We start from the raw sequence: 26257 nt of genomic DNA, 5'->3' as shown, positions 1-26257 counted from the left end.
CATCAAGAAGCAAACCATTACCAGTAAACAGACTAGTTTCACAGTAAGACCTTGAAAATCAGTTCCAGACGAATTTCCAACCTTAAAAATGTTCGGTCATTTATGCATGACCATGAGGTTCCTCAGACAACCTCCTTATAAGTGACATGGTCATACACTTGAAACTGTTGACTGCACCAAGTCTTAGTAACGCCTTGTGTCACAAGACTGCAGCAAAAGCCTTAGAAATCCTGGAAGAAATTTATACAACTATATACACAGGGTACGTGAAAGCATGCACATCACCCTGGTACTTCGTGCATTCAGTTATGCTGCAACGTATCAATCTGAGACATATATCACCTGGCACAGGTCCAGCGAAGTGCACGGTTTGTCTGTAACAGCCATTACGACAGAATCCCAGGGTGTGTCAGACAGTTGCAAATAGTCTCTACAGGAAAACTGACAGGACCACAGATTAATTTTCGTATTCATAATACAACATCAATACAGGATCCATCCTAAAACATATTGACAAATGAACAAAAGGTCAAAATTATATCAGGCTCCAGTTTACGACGTTTAGTGTTCCCACTGGCATTTAAAGTTAGGGGTGAAAACTGAGTTTTTCTTGCACTTTTGCACCCCCTCACTAAGAGATATATAACAGCTGTCTCCAAAACTGGGGGTGCAAAACCCCCATTTTGGGGGTTTCTAGGAACACGGGTTTGTGGCATCAACTACAAGCGTACATAACCAATACCAATATTTTGGAAGGTTTCATGGCTGCCCTTGTCCTACTACAGCACTTCATCCTCCAGCATATACTGATATTTAAACCCCCACCCCTATTCAAAGCAGATGATGCCTTGCTTTTTACATGTCAGTAAATAATCTTTTTTCCCGCTGAAGAAACATGAACCTCAACTAAAGGTAATTTCGATCAATAATTTTACTTTCTGGCAAACCGTCTCAGAATTCCAGCACTGCATGTCAATGTTACTATGACTTGGACTATAACGGTTTCCGATCATTAGATGGAGAACAATACAACCATCCTTCTTTTCATAGTGTGATTGCCAATAGATGATCCCTATTGTTTTGGGAAATTGTTCTTTGTTTTTACACAGACACAATTTATGGAGACTTCTTTAGTTTTTGGTAGAAGAGGAAGACTCCAGGTGTCTTCTGCATTATTTCATCATTTGCAAGTACCTTGGTAGAACCACCAGTCTTCCTAAGTCAGGTAAATAGCTTCCCCACACAAAAGGATTCTACACCCAAAGCAAGTTTTGAACCCACATCTCACGCTGAGAGGAAAGTGATCTAAAGTCAGCAACCTTAACCACTCAGCTCCCTAATGGTCAGTCACATAAAGAACGTTTGGGAATATAGCACCAAATATTCATACAATGCATGAAGAGCACTTTGGCCCAGTCAACAAACTTCTTAGAACGCATGCCCACACTCAGTAGGTAACACACTCCGTTTATTTCACAAATCACTTACTGAAGATCATAGTGCAACTATGGCCATTAGATCAAAGGTTAATGTGTAATTAGTACTGAACTCCTGTAACATTATTATAATGTAGCATACAGTCATACACATTTTAAGTTAAAGGATGCATAACACTGCAATGCATCAATTAACTGGTACATTTTCAATACAGATGACCATATCCTCAATGTTTCATCTGGAATCGTTATAAAGCTGAGGTACATGTAGTTTGTGCCAATGTATGCATTTTGTCTGAGACCAAGGACACTCAACACTGCAAACAATCATTAAACAAATGTCACGCTAATCCTCACTTCATAGTGATCTTTTGAAGTGTTACTGTCACTGAAATCCCTTGAAGTGTGGAATTAGTTTTTTTGTGCCACAAAGTTCCATGTACCCATAATGCAATGTACACATGTCAGTCTAAAAGCTATAGTGCCTGCAATTCCTCAACTGATGCTGAAAAAAAAGTTAGACACATCTACACTTAATGGTGGTTATGTGTAGGAATAAATGGGTGTTTCTGGTGGCCTCTAAACTGATGAATAAGGGTCTGTTCAAACATTAAAATTTGTTTATTCTTTTTTGTCTCGATTCTTATACATATTCTTTAAGCATCAAATGCTTTAAAACTGACACAAACCTAAAAGAAAACAACAAGGGAATTTGTTTTGCAAGTGTATATTATAGTAAATATTATAGAATAAATCTGTTCATTTCAAATATCTATTCTTGTCTGACTGAATATTGATTTTTCTAAAAATGCTTCACATAATGAAATCACGAGTTTCTGATGATTTATATACAGAGTGTTTTAGCCTTTCTTACAAAATATGTATTCTGTGCTCCAATGATAAGCAGATTGTATGCCTTTATTCTATAAATCAATTACATATCTTACTAAATTCTCAACCTTACTACTATGACTTCTTATAAGAAACCTGCTGTTGAAAGTTTCTGCATTTATTTTCTAGCAAACTTCAAACTGAATATGAAAATTTGTATCCTTCAAAAAATCCATATAATATGTGACTTCAAGTGGAATAATTTTATAATGTAATGTACAATTGGACTAAGATTTTTTAATGCAACTGCAATGTAACTGACCCAATCTTTATGAATTAATCAATCATTTAGGCAAAGTTAAATCACACTTAGACTATACAATGTAAAATAACCTGCATATTGAGAATAAAAAGCCTGTAGATTTTTAACAAAAGAATGGCCTGGCGGCAAATTCACCCAGTTTACAGGAAATGCAGAACTGATTAGCACAATAATACAACTGTAAATGGCTAGTTTTCAAATCTAATTCTTCACAAAACATTTTGGTATCAATTTAATCTTGTTCCATTGCTTCAGGTTCATCTTTCTTATCATCTTTAGATTTTTGCCGTGCCTGCATCGCCTTCACAAATGCTTCTAAATCTGAAATATATAGTATCATTTTATTGTATTATTATTATCATAATAACATGCTGTGAGTCCCATTTGGAATGAAATTATTATCACAAGACTTAGCTGTAGCACCCGTCCTGCAGGCCAAGTGTATTTTTTTACTAAAAATTTAATAAATCCAACTAAAATATAGTCAAGCCTAGGCTATATACAACATGTAGCTAAAAGGTCTAAAACATAAGTTGATTTATTGTTCGTAATTCTGAACCCTATCCTGTTCTTTTACATACCCTATTATTATGGTATTAGCTAGACGCTTGATAGTCCAAAACAAGACTGCAGCATGTACTGTTTTTAATGGATTTTAGAATAGACAAGTCTATAAAAGTTGTTCTTCCTTAAGCAGAATGTTTAAAGCTATTTGGTTCAATGCTACTTGGATGAATAGAGTTCAGCACAATTTTGATCATATAACATTTCCATGAACATGTTAGGATGATAATAATAATAATCAAGCCCACTTGAGTTTTAATCATGTCATATACCACAGTTCATCCTTTGGATGCTTTTGAATAACAGCCCCCTTGATTCAATTTCCATGCCTGGGTAGAAACATTCATCTTTATGCTATATGTTTTGTATTTAACATATTCTAAAATCCTCCCTAACTGAACCAGCTCTGCCACCATTGTGTCTTAGCTTATCAATGCTAAACATCACACAGACAAGGTCAAGTTCATAGAGACAATTCATTTACCTCCTTGTGCTGCTGCATTAGCTACATCCTCTCCTAGACCAAACTGCGTCATCAGTGGTCCCAGCTGGCCTGACTGTAGTGCCGAACTGAATGATGAAAGTGCCTGAAATAACAATATTTCCTGTTGATATAACACAAGAGTACCTATATGCAATTTCAGAAATAGAATAACTGAACACCTTGGATTTTTAAATGATGTGTCAACTTCCCCACATGCCATATTTAGTTTAGTGGTTACTTCTTTCAACTTTTTCCCCCATCATATGCATACAGGGAAAAGTAACCATGCCGTCTTATGACAATGTTTTTTGTCAAATCACACTAACTTGAATAATCTTGGTAGTGGGTCACTCATGGTTGGATCATGGTCACTTAAGGAACATTTGTGTGAAATCATTTAAAAAAACACACCAAGTGACAGAGTATTGCAGTGGCAATACAGAAGACCCGTACTAGTGGAAAACTTCCAAAAGTAACCTCGACCTTTGACTGACAAGACATTGTCTAATCACGGGGAACATTTCTGTGTAGCATTGAGATAATCCATCAATGTATATAAAGTGGAAATAATTTTACTTGACCTTCAATAGTGACCTTGACCTTTGACCTACAAGCATACATTTGTAAGTCATGTACATGTATAATCTACATATTGCCCTCTATTCACATACAAATGTTTATGAACCTGGATTGAATATTTTTAGAGTACTTGCAGGATCCAGATGGATAGATGGATGGAGGGCATTCTAACAGTCCCCTCCAGTGTTCTACCAGTAGGGGACTACAAAGGGCAAGCAGTCTCTGACTTCAAGATTTTTTTTAAAGTTCCAACCATAAACATATAAGGAAAAGTGACCACACACATTGGCAGCCAATTTTTTTAAGGTTCAGAAGAATTTGAACTATTTGTGTAAAGGGTAAAAAAAAACACAACAACATTTCTGTGAAATAATAATGAAATCCAGCAAGCAGATGAAGAATTTGAAAGGTCCTGCTGTATACATATAGAGAAAAGTGGCCACGTTTTTCGACAGGTCATAATTTGAACACTCTTGGAAGAGGGCGACTTATTAACGTTTGTCAAAATAATTTTGAAATCCAGAAAGTCGACTCTGAGAATAAGACTTTTAAATTTTATCTTTTGTACTGACATCACAAGAGTTCTTCATGGAATAAAATTCTCTAACAAATTTGGCTGATGACCATACAAGGAAAATCCAGGCCATGGTTCAGTAACTTCTCCAAAATTTTGTCAGAGGAGATGTAATCATTTAATAAAAGAAATGTGTGGACAGACATAATATGACAGACAGAGGTAGCGTTGATTAAACACAATAGCTAGATGAATAATAAAGAGTGATTTTTAACAAGAATCACAATAGCTCAGCCCAAGCGCTTTATGTTCAGGTCAGCTAACAAATGGTGGTAGATATTTAAAGTTCTGAGCAAACTCCAATTACCTGTTTAAACTGAGGTGAGCTGATTGTAGCCCGTAGCTCCTCCTCTGACTTGGGTAGCACCTCCCCTTCAGGTAGATATTGAGTAAGCCTCTGTTGTACATCTGCATTGGCTAGAATTGGAATCATTGACTCTGGACTTAATGCCTGTCCTAGATCAACAGCTGGAAAACATTTGAAAATATAACAAGAGCACCGCCTTGCGGGTGCTGACGCTCATCTGATTTTTTTTGTGTCATAGAAATATTGTCCTACCCATGATTTTCTAAGTCTAAAAAGGGCCATCATTCTTGCAAAAAGCAGGATAGAGTTATGTTTCTTGATGTAGAGTGTCCACTTATGATGGTGAAAAACTGTTGCAAGTTTTAAAGCAATAGCTTTGATAGTTTATGAGAAAAGTTGACTTAAACATAATACTCAACCAAGAAAATGATTTTCTAAGTCCAAAAGGGGCAATAATTATTGCAAAAAGCAGGATGGAGTTATGTTGCTTGCTGTACAGGGTCAGCTTATGATGGTGAACAAGTGTTGCAAGTTTCAAAGCAATAGCTTTGATAGTTTAAGAGAAAAACTTGACCTAAACATAAAACTTAACCAAGAAATCTGATATTTTCTAAGTCCAAAAGGGGCCATAAATCTTGCAAAAAGCAGGACAGAGTTATGTTTCTTGCTATACAGGGTCAACTTATGATGGTGAACAGGTGTTGCAAGTTTTAAAGCAATAGCTTTGATAGTTTAGGATAAAAGCTGACCTAAACATAAAACTTAACCAAGAAAACTGATTTTCTAAGTCCAAAAGGGGCCATAAATCTTGCAAAAAGCAAGATGGAGTTATGTTTCTTGATGTACAGGGTCTGCTTATGATGGTGAACAAGTATTCCAAGTTTCAAAGCAATAGCTTTGATAGTTTAGGAGAAAAGTTGACCTAAACATAAAACTTAACCAAGAAATCTGATATTTTCTAAGTACAAAAGGGGCCATAAATCTTGCAAAAAGCAAGATGGAGTTATGTTTCTTGCTATACAGGGTCAGCTTATGATGGTGAACAAGTATATTCCAAGTTTCAAAGCAATAGCTTTGATAGTTTAGGAGAAAAGCTGACCTAAACATAAAACTTAACCAGGCAACGCCGACGCCGACAACCGCTCAAGTGATGACAATAACTCATCATTTTTTTTCAAAAAATCAGATGAGCTAATAAAATGTGCTTTGCAATGGACAAAGCAGTAACCTTGTAGAAACTTACTATAAAATCATATAATTTCTTTGGCAAAAATTTCAAACACAAGATTCACACATTGTTTGTTGGAGCTTTTATTGAAAACTGTTTGGGCTGCCACAACTACGCAACCCATGAAAAAGGTCTCCTAGGAGTGTAATTGATTTCACAGTAAATGGTCTATAAACTTGCAACATTCATATGATAATTAGCATTACAGAAACATAAATAACACTTGATAGATAATTGTGTTTAATAATACTGCTAATTTTAAGCTTGTGTTCACTCAGCACTTTCAATTGCTCCTTTAAATGACTTCTTATGAGCTAGTCATATAGGAGGATAAATTTTGATAATCTGACATTCACCGTCCCACATCAACATTTTTACTTAAACATCTTCTCGGATCTCCTACGCACTACTGGTCAAAACTGATTAGTAGTATCAGGGCATGGATGTGAATGGATTCTATTACTTTAACTTTTAATGTAACAACACAGTTTGGTGACTTTCCTCCACACATTCCGGTAAGAACCAACGTCCTATAAACCAAGTGCAAAGCTTCTTCACAAGGAAGAATTTTACATCACAGCTTACTGATGATAGGGGTAAGTGATTCAATGCACAGTTATATGTCAATTTTGTCTGCACAATAAGCAAGGTACCAGAAGTCTACAAATAACATGTTATTTGGCACATAGAGTCAATATTACATGTAAATTCAACTGGTTTTTGAGTGTTTTCTACTTGAATTTGCACAATACTTTACAGTAAGTTACAGCACTATAATTTACAGTAAGTTATATTGTAACTGTACTTACATTCCTTTTCAGCTGGTACTGAAAAAAAGTATGAAGGAAACATTATATTTGTGAAATACATACACTCGAAACCCGTTATAACGCTACTTGATATACCGCGGTATTCGTTATAACGCGGTAGGTTCTTGGCTCCGGAATTTTCTTGGGTTAAAAAAAAAAAAAAATTTTTTTTTTTTTTTTTTTACCCCAGAAAATTCCCAGTCCGCGGATGTTTTTGATCATAACCAGCGTTAAAACTACATGTACCTGTACATTGTACTTGAACACCTTTGCCATGACAACTGTGTCAAAAATCAATAATTGTTTGCTGGCTTGCTTTTTGTTAAAAGTTTGAATACATGAAGACATGTGACAATTAGGCAATCAGTACCGTGTCAAAAATAGATTGTTTGCATAACAAGCGTGTAAAATTGGTCAGTCAACTATCAAACCGATTAAGTTTGCACCAATTAAGCGGATGACATGAACACTTGAGTGAATAAAAAATCGAACAACATGCCCAGTTTTGTAATAAAATGCAGCCGTTCATCATTCTCAGTTCATCGGAATTTGCGAAGATTCGACGCTTTGAAAGCCATATTGAGAATGTTCTCCCTTTTTAATATCGTATATATACGACGGCGATTTAACAATTTTTTATATTATTTATCGATTTTCTTCATGTATTCAAAATTAATTTTTTTAAGACTGTCCGTGGTTTATTCTCTTTTAGTTACATAAACCCCAAGCGCAATTGCATTGCGTATGTAATTCTCATGACCGCGCATTCCTCACACAGCGTTATACATGTTTACTTCCGGGATAAACAATTCTAACTTTCTTTTAGAATCTCGACAAAATGAGAAGATGACACAGCGTTATAATTCTTTTAATGTATTTTTCAGTAGCATTTAAGGTAAATAAATGTCCCGTTTATACGATTCTTATTTCTTATTAACATAAAACAGCGTCCAAAATACATTACCGGTGGGTGGGGTATTGCATTTACCGCTGATACGATCAACCCGCGTTATAAATTTAACCCCGCTAGATCCGCGGGTCTCGAACCTTGGACCCCGATGACAGCGTTATAACGGGGTCCCAGTGTATAAAATTTCTTAACCTTTCTTCAAAAGTTGAAATTCACACATTCTTATCCCCAGGAAACATGAATTTTTATGACCACCAAATTAAAAAAATCACAGTAGTCAAATATACAGCAATTTCTCTTCAAAGAAAGTCAAAATATAATCTTGGAAACTTGACTATTAATAACTGCACACTTAAAATTGTGACTTTGAAATACTTGGTATCTTCACGTTTTAAACAATGAATTTTGTAAAACATTTAAATAAAAACAATTATATAAATGGAGACTCACCATTCATATTAGACAGAATATTTTGCAAGTCACTCAGTTGTATTGCTGGTTTGTTAGCACCTGAACTCTGACCTGCTGATGTTGTTGTTGTACTTCCTGTGGTTGTAGACGTTGTGGTTGTATTCTGGGATGGCAGGGCTGCTGCCGTCACTGGTCGAGGCTGGGACGGAGTCTCAGATGATCCACCTCTTGTGCCTGGGGATGACTGCACCCTTAAGGGTCTACAAATACAGATATCATGATTTTACACTTAATGAAATTAATATCTGGTTCTATGGCTACAAAAGATTAAGCAACAAAAGCTGTCTTATAAAACACATATGCCTCCCACTGAGGGCTGTAACAAAATGATTTAAGACTGTCACAGCTGTTTCTCATATTTGTTTTCCAAAACATATCACTATATTAGGGTTGGATATCGTTAAGGACGAAGCGGTCCGATACCGATACCGATACCAACGAAACGATACGGTATTTTTAACGATACCGATACCATGCTTTGTAGTACATTACATAAGCAATGATTTGCTTAGTATTATATACACCTATGTAAGTAGATATACATGAAAATTTGCTGTGTTAAATAAACATTTTAAGTTTGTTAATGGAATGTTGTATGTATTAGATTATGAAAGAGTAATCTTACAGACTAGTTTTCCAAAATAAAAATCTAGAGCAGATACCTCGCTCACTATGCAATTAAAATTTATAAATACACTCACTGTAGTAATGCTTTTAAAGCTCAGTACTGTCTAGTACTGATAAACTGAACACTTATTAGCTTTCAAAGTACCCCTCTAACAAGTCAGACTCATTCTCACTCATGATAATCTTCGACTAGGTTGACTAGTAATGTTTTTAAAGTGAAACACTTTGCAAGACATTTTTAATTGAACAACAACCTTCAAAACACTTGAAACAACCAACATTCCAACAATAACATTATTTCTAATGGTTCGCGAAAACCGATTATTTGTTTACGTAGGTTAAAGCTTAGTCTCGTAATTTTTTATTTACATCATTTTTTTTCATTGGTTTTAAAAGAAAACTACAAAGAAAAATAGTGTCATATATTTTGAAATTAAGTATGGGTTTACGTTGTTTAAAACGACGGGAATTTCAGGTAATATTTAGCATACGAAACTATTCGCACGGTTGGCTCTCCGTGTCAAGGGAGGTTACTCTGAGCGGTATCACAGTAAACAATGTCGATCACGTTATTACGCTATTTGCTTAAATTTCTGCTTTATTTTGCAGCAGATTTTGTAAGAATTTTGTTTTTACTTTTATGGAAATACCGAAATCGGTACCGGTTCTTTTACGAAACGGTATATACCGGTACTTTTCGAAGTGATTATTCGGTATTGTACCGATACCGGGAACCGGTATCCAACCCTACACTATATATCATATAACATATCGCTATCAATGGACAGTATAAATGCATAAGTTGCATCCTTAAAGATGCCCAAAATGTAATGCATTTATATCTGTTTCTACTTTTATCTGTTTCTACTCTGTTTCTACACAAAAGTTATTTCTCTTTTATGATTATTATTACTGCTGGAGTGTTTAAACTTACGGTTCTGAAGCAGTTGACTGGACACTTCCAGGTCTGCCCATCAATGCAGACAGACCACCACCGGGTCCTCCCATGTTCATACCACCTGCAAAACAAACAAAGCACAAAACATTGTGAAAGAAAGTTTTAGTAAGTACTCATGAGAAAACACTAATTTACCTAGATATTCTCAAACTTTAATAATAGTCTGAACAACTGCAAGATTTAGTTTAGTTGCTTGTCACATCAGTACAATTAAGGCCACATATTAACTTTCCAACTTTAAACAATCGAGGATTACAGAAAAGCTCCTCTGGACAGGCAAGCACTTGAACAAAGCCAGGGACAGACAAGCAAGCTGCATGACTTTCTTAAACAACCCATGCAGAATTTGAACCCTCAAAGGCAAGTGGCAAGTTATTCAGTATCGGTGATCTTAACAATCCTGATATGGAGTCCCAGAAAGCTGTAGGTTAAGCCAAGATTTTTTTTTATCTCTTGCTATATATATATACATGTATGTACATTGTTGACCTACATACCTAGCAGTTGCATCAGCTGTTGCTGACTCATGCCTCCCAAAATGCTCTGCAGGTCCGAGTCTCCTGCTGAAATGAACATAATTGTAAAAATATGCAAACAATTTAACAACCTTTTAAAGAACTTAATTTTCAACTAGCTTAAAAGCAGGTTATTGCCAGAAATTGCAATTTAGTTCAAATAAGAAAGAAAATATCAAAAGACTGTCATTTTCTATAACATTTGTTACTTGCCGTAACACTATAGGCTAGACTGCATTTCTTTTGAGAATGTATTTGAGCCGCGCCATGAGAAAACCAACATAGTGGCTTTGCGACCAGCATGGATCCAGACCAGCCTGCGCATCCGTGCAGTCTGGTCAGGATCCATGCTGTTCGCTAACAGTTTCTCTAATTACAATAGGTTTTGAAAGCGAACAGCATGGATCCTGACTAGACTGCGCGGATGCGCAGGCTGGTCTGGATCCATGCTGGTCGTAAAGCCACTACGTTGTTTTTCTCATGGCGCGGCTCATTTCATATATCTGACTCACTTCAGAAAGCAACACCATATAACAGACACAGTGACTGAACATGATAATAAGTCATCAAAGCTGACATAATTATACCTTTGTTTTACAAGAAACTTACCCAAGTTGGCAAGGTCAGAGGGCAAAGAGCCAGTACCTCCACCACCTCTGCTAGATCCCGGGGTTGGAGGGTTGTTCAAAAACTCATTGACCTTTTTACTGTTTTCTTCATCTTTGTCTGACTTTGGCTCCTGCAAATGTTAACAATCCTGACAAGTCTAAAACCCAAATCCTGCAACCTGAATTCTGTGCATTAATATATCATAAATAATAGTGCCAGTTTTATGAGTACACTGGGACCCCGTTATAACGCTGTCATCGGGGTCCAAGGTTCGAGACCCGCGGATCTAGCGGGGTTAAATTTATAACGCGGGTTGATCGTATCAGCGGTAAATGCAATACCCCACCCACCGGTAATGTATTTTGGACGCTGTTTTATGTTAATAAGAAATAAGAATCGTATAAACGGGACATTTATTTACCTTAAATGCTACTGAAAAATACATTAAAAGAATTATAACGCTGTGTCATCTTCTCATTTTGTCGAGATTCTAAAAGAAAGTTAGAATTGTTTATCCCGGAAGTAAACATGTATAACGCTGTGTGAGGAATGCGCGGTCATGAGAATTACATACGCAATGCAATTGCACTTGGGGTTTATGTAACTAAAAGAGAATAAACCACGGACAGTCTTAAAAAAATTAATTTTGAATACATGAAGAAAATCGATAAATAATATAAAAAATTGTTAAATCGCCGTCGTATATATACGATATTAAAAAGGGAGAACATTCTCAATATGGCTTTCAAAGCGTCGAATCTTCGCAAATTCCGATGAACTGAGAATGATGAACGGCTGCATTTTATTACAAAACTGGGCATGTTGTTCGATTTTTTATTCACTCAAGTGTTCATGTCATCCGCTTAATTGGTGCAAACTTAATCGGTTTGATAGTTGACTGACCAATTTTACACGCTTGTTATGCAAACAATCTATTTTTGACACGGTACTGATTGCCTAATTGTCACATGTCTTCATGTATTCAAACTTTTAACAAAAAGCAAGCCAGCAAACAATTATTGATTTTTGACACAGTTGTCATGGCAAAGGTGTTCAAGTACAATGTACAGGTACATGTAGTTTTAACGCTGGTTATGATCAAAAACATCCGCGGACTCGGAATTTTCTGGGGTAAAAAAAAAAAAAAAATAAATTTTTTTTTTTTTTTAACCCAAGAAAATTCCGGAGCCAAGAACCTACCGCGTTATAACGAATACCGCGGTATATCAAGTAGCGTTATAACGGGTTTCGAGTGTATAAAGTAATTTGTACAGGAATTTTCTGAGACATTGAAGCTTTCAATATCATTTAAAATTTAAGAATTTTCCCAGGGCTTCCTTTTCAAATAGATCTGAGGATTTCTTAAGGGCTGACAAGAAATTAAAGGTATTTTAGGGTCAGTGTGAACCCAGTATACAGTAGATGCCATTCAAACTCCCTTGGGGCTGGATGAAATAGCCAATCTAATCACTGCAGAAGTCTTACAGTGAATATATAAACCGAGGATTGCATGAAAACCAAATAATGTGGTTACCAGAAAAAATACAGTTTATTTAAGCACATTTTTTCAAAACTTTAATTGCTTTGCTGAGTTCTATAACCCCGACAATAGCCCTGAAAATTTACTGACTGAATAGCAAACAGTGCAGACCATGATCAGACTGCGTGTATGTGCAGGCTGATCTTGGTCTGCACTGGTCGCAAAGGCAGAATCACTTAAGGGTTAATGAGGAGGAAGACTCCAGAACAGCTAACATTCCGCATTTTCCCTGCTGGAAAACCTTTATGGGTAAAGAAATTTCACGTGGCTCACCTGCATCCAAAAGAAAAACTTTCTTGTTGATGACTTGAACTTTAAGACATAGACACGACCTGTTGTACACTGTTTCACGTGCTTGAATTCTATATCGTCAGGAAAAATGATTAAATCCTGAAAGCATAAAATTTTACCAAATGACAACTGCTGATCCAAAAATTTATGTGCATGTTTATGATAACTGATGTTTAACTGTTTCCAAATTGTCTTGGTATATTTGTGTTAACTGTAGTAAATGAATAAGGTCAGTAATTCGGTCAAAAATGTGCTGCCGTGGTGTAGTCAAAAGAATACCAAGGTAAACAGATCTTAATTTTCCCATTTTTTTTTGCACAGATTCTTGTAGAACAAGTGCTTTAATCAAAATTCTCACTGGAAAAGTCAACTGCCGCGATGGCCGAGAGGGTACAGGTGCTGGTTCAATAAACTCTATTGTTGTCAACTTGTCAGGGCCGTGGGTTCGTTCTGCACTATGGACAATCTTTCTTTTTTTTAAAATGATTTTTTTTTTATCTTGATTTATTATATCGTGAGTTTACTGAACCAGCGCCTGTACCCTTCCCACTATTGCAGCAGCTGACTTTTACAGAAAGTATATTTTTATAACCATTGACGGTACCGTCTGTGTCCCGGCTCTGTTAGTAAATTTGACCTGCGCAATATCAAGCTGGGATCTATTCTCGTACTCCTTGGACAAGCTATTTGTACTGAAAACACTCAGACTCAGAGTAACTAAGTTACTAAGCTGTCTTTAGTTTTTCTGAGCATTGATAGAATATGGCAGTTTTTTAAACGTGCTGAAATGGTAAAAGAAGTTGTTGTATGATTGACATATGTGCTCAGTTTGTATTAAAAGACGAAAATTTATTGGCTGAAGGTTGGCAGGGGAAGATTGGGAGGGGGAGGGCAGGGATATAAATTAATACTCAGACCCTATTAGCCAACTGGGCTCATTACAGGCAAATTCTAGGGGTCCAGCCTAAAAGTTAGGGGCCCAGCTGTTATTAGCGGGAAAATATACTAACAGCAGTTTAGATCGACATACTTAATAATAAGTCTTTTAATTTGCTTCCTGCCAATACATCAATTTCTTAAATATAATTACAGAACACTCATCAAACTCACACTGAAAAGGAAAGTTGTAATCAACCAGTGCATGACATGTAGGACACAGCCTCTCAAACACAGACGCACTTAAAGTTTGAATGATTTTTGCAGCACTAGAGGATTTGGGTTGTTTATGGGCATTTTGATAGAGGCTGCACGCTTATGGACATCTGAATTCTAGTATTTTGTTACATTGTCGAGTTACAGGACTCGCAATTATGAAATTATTACTTGTACAAAAAGTACAAACCATGTTGCGGTCGGTGTTCTATGCAGCCGTGGTCTGTTAACAGCCCATTTTTCATTTAAAGTCCTCATTGGCCTTTAGGTCTTTAAATAATCTTGATAATATTTCCTTTTGTCGCCGCGACAGGCCGTTCTAAGCTCTTTAACAACCTTCAATAAACTTCTACTTTCTAGTGCTTATTTCTTTGGGCGCAGCCATTGTTAGTGACGGAGTAAATTATCCGCGTATTCCGACTGGTCGTAGTATATATCGGTAATTTTGATTGGTCAATTTAAGTGAAGTAGTGCATATTAATAAGACAGTCTCGGAAAAACCCAGAATATTGACATTAATAGGAGAATCCAAAGCCATTCGCCGGCTGGGCGACTATTTTGGAAAACTGACTCGACCAGCTTTAAATCTGGTCGCACTGGGCGAGTGTTAATTTATATCCCTGGGAGGGGTGCTAACCCCCAAGTGTCTTAGGGATTTTTCTAGACCTCTAAAAAGGGCAGGGTGCTGCTAAAAAGGGGCAGGGTGCATTTTGCGCATTGCGTACCTTTGTCTACAAAAATCATAAGGTAGATTTCCATGGTTTTTGTTGTAATGTCTACATTGTAAGGTACTACAGAAAGATTTGCAATGAATCTGAATGTCAGGAAAAAGCATTAATACCTGTTGGTATATATAACATGCTTATCATTTATAAATACATGTATGCAGTTTGTTTTTTTTGCATACATTATTTTTGTCTTGAAAGTTTTCTTGATTAGAAATATACCATAAAGCAGGGCTCACGCTGTCAGTCGCCATTATCGCCATTTGCGATTATTTTATTTAAATGGCGAATATTTTTTCATTTTGGCGACTTGAACTGGCGATTATTTTATTTGATAGCTGCATAAATAATTATGCCACCCGCGGTCAGCTAGCGTGGAAAAATCGATAAAGCGTACTGTTTATTGCCTCGTGTATTCCAAACACGTGTCAACTATGCCGATAACGTTGCCTAAGGCGGTAGAATGCAGACGACAATTAAACCGATTATAACCGGAATGCAATCTTACTAATCCAGCATTTAAGTCACATTGAACTGGCAGGCTACTTTTTGAGAACACTTGCAAACACCAACGCAAATTTTCTTCAACTCAATAGTCGGCAGACGACAAACCAATTTGTACCGGCATTTTTTTTTATCTTGAAATGCAATTGTTTTAAGTGACAAAATCTCAAAAGTTTTTTTTTATTTTCCTTAATTTGAAAAGAACGCGAATGTACATGTTGAAATATTACAGGCCAGATATTTTTTTACCAAGATTAATAAATGTCTGTTTTGCACATTAAACCCAGAAATAATCGGAAAACCCAGTCTTGTTTCTATTTTTAGTAACATGGCCGATACGGGCAAGCTAAAAAAATCAACAAATAAATTTGCCTGCATACTGTCATTAGCGTAAGTAGAAACATTCTAAAACACATAAAAATATTATTTAATATCGAAAAAAGCCTTGGAAACATGTTGACAAAAAGCTGTAATTAAATAGTATGCCAAATATCACGTATTTTTGCGACCCGATTGTTTTGTACTTTTGGGACAATTTAAGTGCAATTAACTGTTGTGGTCAAAAGAATCATGGAAACACTTTTGATATATAAAAAGAAAATGTATAAACATGACTGATACTCAAAACTTTCCCTTTTGTGCAACTGTGCCCATACTGTGTGTGCACGAATGGGGTTTGAGCTATTGCCCAGTCAACAATATCAGACAGAGTCAATCATTTTAGCAGCCTTATGCAAGCTATAAATATGTGTCCAGTAAATGCCTTCAGAATCCATCAGATTATAGCATAGGTCTTATCTTTGAAAGCATTTAAGGGGGAGGGGGGAGCCCCCAATATGAGGTAATTTCCATGAATCCCCAATTCCCACACCCCTGTTGGGGCTACAACTTTTCAAACCAATAAAAAAAACTTGTTCTTTTTAATTATAAACATTACATGCAAAGTCCGCATCAGTTTTGGCTATTATTTTTTATAGTTTCAAAAGTTGGCTATTATTTCTCGGAGGCCAGTGTGAGCCCTGATAAAGATACTATTGAATAATTTAATAATTCTGGTGCATATAGATCTGTCATTATACATTCATTATATTACTAAAAGTACTGTTGATACTCGTGTATAAATGCACAATTTTTTTTTAAACCCGGACCCCCTCCCCCGAGAATCATGGGTGCATATTATACCATGGTCACACTGGCCATAGCTTTATCAGATCAAGTGGTTCCAACGTTGTTTGAGCGGTGAATTTTACGCCGATCAGATGGAGAAATATGGCCGATACTACAAATTTCCAGTATTGTAAGTATGATTTAAAGGAATTTCTACCTGTTAAATAACGAATCAAATAAAAACGATGGGTGCACCTGGAGCGCAAATGTGTCTATGTTTTAGCACATATGTCCATTTAGCTGAGATTTGTACCGTTTATTCAAACACTTCTGTACAGTCAGGCGGGGGAAGGAGATTTTTTACAGTTTTTGACAATGTCGCCTTAAATATAGTGTTTATCGGGAACAACTAACTGTTCAAACACTTTTTATGTAAAGGGCTACCTCTTAAAACAAAGCGTGTGTATTTTCATAGAATTATTCAGGGTTATTTGTGAAAAATCGGCCAAAAACCTAATGCAACGCTGTTTCGAGTGGGTCGCTATGCAACGCAATCAAGTGGATACCATTCTGTGTTTTACTTGCGAAGTCTTATCCGTCTTAAAACAGTCATTAAAGCCTAACAATGAATAAATTTAGAGAGTTTTATATCATTATAATGATCTCGCCATTTCTAATACATTGTACTTTTACATTTTTATGCTCGCTTAACATTTAACATATTTTTGCGGACATTAATAAAAAAAAACATCAACACAAAAATATATAGCAAGAATGAACATCGAACAATATCATTAAGTAAGTAAGTAATAGTAATAGTTTGTAAAAACAAGAACCAGTTCACGGATATTCATCTCCTTCACGAATGTTACTGAACAGCATACCAAAATCGGGTTGATTCTTTAAATCAGTATAGTTACAGTTGGTTACTTTTTAGTCCCTTAAAACCAATACATTGCGATTTCATTACTGATTTGTTGTGCATTTGAGCTGTTCATACAAAATAAATAAAATTTTTGTCCATGATAAAAGTATTGATCAGTTGTTTGTTCATATTTTCATTCATATTCCTGTGGTAGCGTTCATTAATTTTCAGAGAGATAAATCACAGAGAACAGGTCAGGGAAAAGACAATTTTTTTTTGTCCTCCATCAAACATTCTAGCATAAAACTGCTGTTATTGCCACTTTTCGGGGGTGTTTTAACAGGAGAGAAAACGTGTGTTAACACAGGGATTCTCGCGCTCATGTGCTGTTATAACACCTTTTTATATATGCGCTTTCCATGGCAAAACGTAAACGTATTACGGCCCCAAAACGGATAATTCAAAAAGAAATGACGTCAACGTGAATTAACAACGTAGACTTTACCGCGCATTTCATGGAAATTCAATGACGCCGAGGGACAATATATTCATTTACCTGGTTTTCACGCGTTTTATGCTAGAAAAGCATTAGCGCATGTTCTTTTCGTGTTATAACATCTTCAGAATCCCTCGGGAATCGTTGGTACCCGAGGACTCGGGTACCAACCACTCCCTCGGGATTCTGCAGATGTTATAACACGAAAAAACATGCGTTATCCCTACAGAAACGACGTAATAAACCTCTATGGTCGCCAATCAAAAATGAAAATACAAATGAAATACAGACACCAATGAAAGAAAATAAACGGACCAGCAATACTAATAGAGATGTGCAGCAGTTGTACTATTTAACTGTCTCTAAACAAATAACAAAAGCGATGCTTGCCAACGGGTACTTATTCAATTTGATAAGAGTTAAAATATTGTGAAATAATGTATCTTTTGCTGCAGAAACTTGTCTCAGGATAGCATTGTCGCTTGCAATGTCTAAAAGTCTGTCTCTTCCTCTGTTAATTCTTCAAACATTTCGTCACATAAAACTCTCTCTTTAATACCTTATTGTGAACCTGTCTTTTTCTTGATAATTTGGTGCTTGAAGTTCGAGTTAGCAGTCTTTTCGGGGTTTTTTTTGTGTGTGTGCTTTTATTATTGTTATTATTTACTTTGAGGACATGAAGAAAACGCTCTTAATCGTTTGCTTGATGACACGTCTCTATTAGTATTGCTGGTCCGGTTATTTTCTTTCATTGGTGTCTGTATTTCATTTGTATTTTCATTTTGAACTCCGACCATAGAGGTTTATTACGTCGTTTCTGTTTTATGGAGGACAAATAAAATATTGCCTTTTCCCTGGCCAATTTTAACGTTCTCTGTGATTTATCTCTCTGAAAATAAATGAACAGGAATATGATTGAAAATATATACAAACAACTGATCAATACTTTTATCATGGACCAAATTTTCTTTATTTTGTATGAACAGCTCAAATGCACAACAAATCAGTAATGAAATCGCAATGTGTTGGTTTTATGGGACTAAAAAGTAACCAACTGTAACTCTATTGATTTAAAGAGTCAACCCGATTTTGGTATGCTGCTCAGTAACATTCGTGGAGGAGATAAATATCCGTGAACTGGTTCTTGTTTTTACGAACTATTACTATTATTTACTTAATGATATTGTTCGATGTTCATCCTAGCTTTATGTTTTTGTGTTGATGTTTTTTGACAATGTCCTCAAAGATACGTTAAATGTTAAGCTAACATAAAAATGTAAAAGTACAATATATAAGAAATGGCGGGATTATTAAAATGATATAAAACTCTCTTAATTTATTCATTGTTAGGCTTTAATGACTGTTTTTAAGACGGATAAGACTTCGCAAGTAAGACACAGAACGGTATCCACTTGATTGCGTTGCATAGCGACCCACTCGAAACAGCGTTGCATTAGGTTTTTGGCCGATTTTTCAGAAACAACGCTGAATAATTCTATGAAAATACACACCCCTTGTTTGAAGAGGTAGCCCTTTACATAAAAAGTGTTTGAACAGTTAGTTGTTCCCGATGAACACTATATTTGAGGCGACACTGTCAAAAACTGTAAAAAAATCTCCTTCTCCCACCGGACTGTACAGAAGTGTTTGAATAAACGGTATAAATCTAAGCTAAATGGACATACGTGCTAAAACATAGACACATTTGCGCTCCAGGTGCACCCATCGTTTTCATTTGATTCGTTATTTAACAGGTAGAAATTCCTTTAAATCATACTTACAATACTGGAAATTTGTAGTATCGGCCATATTTCTCCATCTGATCGGCGTAAACTTCACCGCTCAAACAACGTTGGAACCACTTGATCTGATAAAGCTATGGCCAGTGTGATGGTGTAGACAATTTTTCGACTTCAAAATAACATTGTTTACGATTTTCCTCATTTTGGTAAAGGTAAACTACTCTCTACGCGCTGACTGTCTACGCTAAATTCTGAGATTGCCGTTACGTTCTGCAAAACATTTTATTTTCTTTTAAACAAAATTAATATCATATAAATTTAATAGTATTTTGATGAAATAAATATAACAAAATCATAGATATTCTGATAGGTGTACTGTTATCTTCAACCGAGATCTAACTGTGAACAACAAAATTGACACGAGGTGCCACACTAATTGCCGATAATTAGTTACTGGCCATTTATCGGCATTTAATAAGCAGCAGACTTTGTTTTAAGGTATGTTTTTTTCTCCTTTTTTATTCTGTTTTGCAGTTTGCTTTAATTACTGACCTATCTAATTGTTGTTTGTTACGATTCGGTCGGTCGTCGTCTGCATGCCGATATTTCATACATGCCTTGGGCAAATACACAGCACCTGTGTTTATTCGGTGCATGTCATAACTTTGTATCGATTGATAATTATTTGGGATGGTATTTTGACAGATGACGATTGATGGGCAGTTCGTTTATCTATATATCTATCTATTTATACTGCAGCGCTCCTCTCTGCGAGTATTATGTGCAGCTGCGCGCCTGTACAAGAAGTTAAAGTAGATTGGATAGAAGGATAAAAGTAATACACGGTGTGTATTGCAGTATAAATACAGTTGATCAGGCTGGTAACATTGCCCGATTGGCCTTATGACACAAAAAGTAATATTTCTTGAAAAATAATGAAGATATTTCTTTCAAACTTGGTCCATTTATTAAGCATAACAAATGATACAAATTAGAATAAAAATATCTTGGTTGCCTTCAATTTTGGTAGAATTATTTCCCCTTTTCAGATTTTTATGACGCATAATTTTTGAAGTCCAGAAAAACAATGTTCTAATGCTAAGTTTAAAACAAAAAAGGGTTAAATGGCTTTCTAATGTTCTAAATTATTGCGCTAGTACATGAATGTATACATTTTACTCTGCTTTCACTTACAACATTATAGAGAAATGTTAGTTCTAATAAAAAATTGCTCATACATCTGCACTAGAAACAAAGTATTTACCCTAAATATATAGAATAAAGGTATTGGCGCACAAGTTTGGAGCAATAGAAAGCCATTGAACCCTTTTCTGTTTTAAACATTGCATTAAAACATAATTGTTTTGGACTTCAAAAATTATGCATCATAAAAATCTGAAAAAGGGAAGTAATTCTTACTAAACTGAAGGCAACAAAGTTATTTCTATCTTGATAAGCATCAGAGCTCCAGATAAGATGCGTATTTGCGTAAATACGTTCTGAAATTTACGAAAAACGCATTTAAAATAAAACCTACGCGTACTGATACGCATTGAAAAAACGGGACATGTATTTTACTCGATTTAAGTGCGTAATCCAATTTTATCGTAAATCAAGCACATCCTTTTTGTAATCGACTACAACAAACAAAAATGGCGTCTCATAAAAGCAAACGCAAACGATATTGTAAAATAATGCCATTTTCTTCTTCAAGTATATGTGTGTGACAAGAGATGACTCGGACAATGCCTATCGCTAAGCACGTGATCTATGATATATTATGGGTAACTGTTGAAAAAGCCGAAGCACCATACACGTAGGTGTTTTTGAAAAAAAAACATTGACAGTCAAAGTATCACTGGCCAGGCCTCGACCTTAGCTTTTTTCAGCAGTTGCCAGCAGGTCCACCAACTGTTAAAATCTAGTAGACCTGCTCAGACTTTAGTGGACCTCCAATTCTATCACATAAATTGTGATGTTGTAGACGTCATAACTTCATATGACTCAAAGCAACAGGACTTATTTCTAAAAAAATTAAAAATGGAAGACTGTACATAGCAATCTGTTATCCCAAAAAATAATTATTTTGAAAAGTGTCCCAAAATATGGACACAATAATCATCATCCTCCCGACGCGTGTTGAAAGTGAAAAAAGAAAACATCAACAATTAATTATCGGTAATTATTCTGATGATAAACTAAGTAATTGGCCTTGTTTTCATCTTCAATTAACACCCTCTCAAAGAGCTAAAAGAAGTGTGTCGGTTATTCGTGGCATCTGAAGCGGAGATCAAAGCGGTGTAGTTTCCCCGAGATTGTCATGGCATTACGTCATGTTTTCGCGCCATGTGACACATCACTGTCTGATCGTACTTTCTCGATTCCTTTAATTGTTGAGAAGAAATCAGTAAAAAAGTTTTTTCTTTAATTTTTTAAAAGCGAATGTGCAATATCCCGAATAAACTGACATGTAAATGTGTCAAACCGTGCACGATGATAGTGGATGTACTACCTCTGTGACCTATTTGCCCTCAAGAAATTTACATTAATGTTTGAGAAGAATATCTAACAAAGTGTTGTGTCAAAAAATACATGTACAAAGAATCATTTAAAACTTATTAAAAACCACAACGACATCATACTGCTTTATTTTAAAACCACTTTTCTATTTACGTTCATTAGGTCACGTAACCTATTCTGCCGCGCTAACAGAAATCTGTTTGCCAAAAATCGTTTTACTCCATGTATTTAAATTGCTGCCGCTTTTTCATTATTTAAGATTTTTTAATTGTGTTTTTTGTACTTTCTGGTCAAAAGTCTGAATTTTATTACCATAGTATGTACCGTTTATTTACTTTAAGAAAGAAATAAATAATCAAGATCGCGCTGTTTGAAATTTTACAAAACATTATATGAAAATTTGATCGTTTTTAAAGAATTCTGCCTACATTCCTGTCGATATCTTATTAAAATTGTTATAGAATTCACACTGTATTAGTTCTCAAGCGGTGTTGAAAAATTAAAGCGATTATATTAAAAAATGAATGCACTAAGCGCGTTTTTTTTGTGTCAAAAGTAACCGCGATGTAAATTAGACATTACGATAGGGCGCATGTGCTTGTGGAATGGAAAATTACCAGCATGACGTTTTGATATTTTTACGATTCGCGGGTAAATTCCAGTCAATTCAGGTAATTTTGCCTGATGTAATTTCTCAATTTGGTAAATACCACGTAAAAACCACTCGCCCGATCGGTGGAGTAGTCCATTCGTGCTCTCCTGACTTTAACTCGCCAATGCTTATAACGGTAGAATGCCGTACTTAAGGCAAAATCAACTTTCGTTTTGTGAATTCGCCGATATGGGTACGATTTTCCCCCCTATTTGTTTACTTTTAAGCAGGGCTTAAGCTAGGTTAAGATTTTAGGGAGAAGTCACTTCTCCCTCATGTAAGATTAGGGAGAAGTGGCGTGATTTTAGGGAAAACGTGGAAAGATTTTAGCAGTATGACATGCAAGCTGAAAAAGGAACTAAATATGCTTAGTATAACGTTACTATTTTTATTATTCCCTGTCTTTGTTTACAAAGTCTATTAATTTAAAGTAAATAAGAAATTTAATTCACTGAAAATGTCAGTGATTCTGTTTTCTTATAATTTTTAACCTTGTGAATCTAATGTGATTAACTGCAAATTCAGGTTTTTTTTTCACTCTTGCAATGATTGTCCAAACCAAGAAAACCCTTTAAATATGAATACAATTAAAAAAAGTTAATTCCATATCAACAACAACAAAAAAATAAATAAATTAAGCTCCCAGTGCTAATGCACTCAAAGTCAGTCACTTTAATTTAAAGTCTTTAAATAACAATTAAGTATGTGAATTAAATACATGTCAATAGCAGTGACATCACTATGACATCACACGGAATACACATCTTTGATCTGCTGGTGTCTCTTTTATACGCTGGTGTCGGCACACATTAAAAGAAACAGTTGTCAAACAGGTTTAACCCAGTTTCTGATGGCAGGTGTCAAAAATCTGCGTAAATTTCAGTTACGTTATTTTAGTCACAGAGAGTGTCGGTGATAATATTATGTTTCTAAAGTTTGGGTTTTGAAATATACGAGTAAAATTAAGTGGATTTAAGGAAATTACTGGAGCCAAACACGGTAAGATACTTTCTAATGGTCAAAAAAGAATATGTAAGCTTATGTAATATAAATCCCTACTGCTTTGTTTATCGACAGTCAGTTTACAAAACAAGTGTCACCTTCGCACTTCTCCGTAATCTGAAGTAGGCGGAGCTTAAATTATGCCATCGTGTATTCCAGTCAAGTGTCAACAAGCCGATAGCGGACAATTGGAGGAGTGAGGATAAAAAAATCGGGCGACTTGAATTTCGCTTTGATGTTAGATTAGAGCGAAGTGGGGAGCTACAAAGCGACTATTTCGCTCAAGTCGCTCCCTAGCTCAAGCCCTGTTTTAAGGGTTTTATTTTATATGCTGACCGTGACTGAAAATTGGTTGACCGTCAGTCTACCCAACTTTTGATAGTTAGTGGACCTGCCGATATTTTGGTTGCGTCGGTCCAACGGTCCACCGCTAAGGTCGAGGCCTGCTGGCTGTTGATATATCGCAGTGGTCAGTAACTGGTAAGATGTAGTGTAAGATGTAATTTATGCAGTAAACAAAATGTTAAAACTATTTGAATGAAGGCTCAAAAAATATTCAGGAAAACAGCATTTGCCGACAAAGGTACTTCAGCAGAGCACATGAATATCAGAAAATTATACAAACGAACAGTTATTATTATTACCCTTTTAAATGATTTCGAATTCTGAAAAACCATTTAGAATTCTAAAATACCCTTTTGAAAAAAAAATCTAGGAGTAAAATACCCTTTGAAAAAAAAACTAGGGGGTAAAATACCCTTTAACCTAAAATCTTATCTGGAGCTCTGAGCATTATATGTAATGCTTAATAAATGGACCAAGTTTGAAAGAAATATCTTCATTATTTGTCAAGAAATATTACTTTTTGTGTCGTAAGCCCGATCGGGCAATGTTACCAGCCTGTTGATAGTGTTAAAAACAAGAAGGATTTACAGATAAAAGCAGTTTAAAAACAGGTCTATCATGTTAAGCATTTTGTACAAGTTTGGTCACACCCTGTTTAAACTGATTCAGGGTGTGGGCTTGCACAAGTTGTACTGGAAGGGCATTCCAAAGTTTAGAAATAGTTAATTAATGGTAAAAGGGGCAGTGCTAAAAGGGCAAAGGGGCGCTGAAGAAAGGCAAAAGGGCGGCGATTTCAGGCAGAACGGCGGCGCTAAAAATGGGCAGGGCGCTGCGCCTTGCTATTCTGCTCTAGAAAAATCCCTATGTCTGTGGCCATCTGTGGCAGCAAAACCAAAAATATCGCATTCCAATTCTCGTGTGCGACAAAGCGAAAAGGTGAAGTTGTTAGAAATCAGCCCACCATAGATAACACCTAACCAGTTTCCGACTTAAACATAAGTGGAACCAAACATATGTACCCGACGTAAAATTAAGATAAATCATGACATGGTAAAACTCTTACGTCGTCAACACTTCCGCTCGTTCTATCCTTCCAACAAAAATGCATCAACGAATCGTCTGATTGGTAGACATACACCAAACCTTTCCGTTTATCTGGATGCACCATTTTCCCTTTCATGTACATTTTTCCTGCACGGAACTCAACCAAATTTTTGCTTTGAGAGCGACCACTCGCATTTCCGAAGAGTGCACCCGACGCCATTTTGAAGTACAACAGACTGGTTAGCTAATATGCGGCATGGACTCACATTATAGATAATAAGTGACAAGGACTCTTTTCCGCGGAAAGAGTTTCCTACCCAAAAGGTTAAGGTAATTTTTATTTACCGTCGCTTTGTGAAACAATTAACATTAGACTCTGTAGAGCTTTTTAGCGACCCTATTTTAAGAACAGTTAAAACCAATTTATCTTACCCCCAGCAATTTGCTGGTACCCATTTACAGCTGGGTCGACTGCTCAAGGCAATCGTGATAAAGTGCCTTGCCCAAGGACACACCGCAATGGGGTACTTAGACGGATTAGCTCAGTGGTTTGCACGTTGGCTTTCCAATCCAGACGGTCCGGGGTTCGATCCCCGGCAGATGCCTCATGAAATTTCAAAAACACTTTTCAGTGTTTCCCACCCAACTAGAGGTGTACTGGTCAGAAACCCAGGCAATACTTGCGTGTATCGGTGCTATACACTGGGCACGTTGAAGAACCAAGAGGTCAATTCAAAAAGAGCTGGGGTCTGGTACCCGTATTTCCTTGTATCAGAATATCTGTCCCTTCAGCTAGTCTGCACCTGTCAGACACTTGTACATATATACGTAGTGTGCACTTGTAAATAACAGTACTTAGTGAGCACAGTTCATATAAAAAGGAAAACCTACCTCTCCGGAGGATGCGCCTATACAATACAATACAATACAATACAATACAATACAATACAATACAATACAATAGATAGATAGATAGATAGATAGATAGATAGATAGATTTATTCGTGTAAATATATACATCACATTGACACAATTATCACATACATTG

At 36.0% G+C, this 26257-nt stretch overlaps 1 protein-coding gene across 2 annotated transcripts; it reads right to left on the bottom strand.

Moving 5' to 3' along the window:
• Positions 1-2147: 2147 nt before the first annotated feature.
• LOC123540216 (proteasomal ubiquitin receptor ADRM1-B-like) lies at positions 2148-25449 on the bottom strand. 2 transcript variants are annotated; one of them, XM_045325050.2, is made up of 10 exons: positions 25229-25449; positions 13038-13154; positions 11225-11354; positions 10598-10663; positions 10077-10161; positions 8495-8715; positions 7135-7152; positions 5098-5258; positions 3638-3740; positions 2148-2910 (listed from the first exon to the last, which is right to left on the bottom strand). In XM_045325050.2, the coding sequence occupies exons 1-10, from the start codon at positions 25427-25429 to the stop codon at positions 2822-2824; spliced, it is 1191 nt and encodes a 396-aa protein (XP_045180985.2). In that variant the 5' UTR covers positions 25430-25449; the 3' UTR covers positions 2148-2821. The 2 variants fall into 2 exon arrangements, with proteins under 2 accessions (XP_045180985.2, XP_045180986.2); XM_045325051.2 differs by having other exon boundaries at positions 10598-10660.
• Positions 25450-26257: the final 808 nt, after the last annotated feature.

The sequence above is a fragment of the Mercenaria mercenaria genome, chromosome 16 (genome assembly GCF_021730395.1).
Source record: "Mercenaria mercenaria strain notata chromosome 16, MADL_Memer_1, whole genome shotgun sequence".
NCBI lineage: Eukaryota > Metazoa > Mollusca > Bivalvia > Venerida > Veneridae > Mercenaria > Mercenaria mercenaria.
The sequence above is the reverse complement of the archived record's forward strand: the minus strand, read 5'-3'. Positions and strand labels throughout refer to the sequence as shown.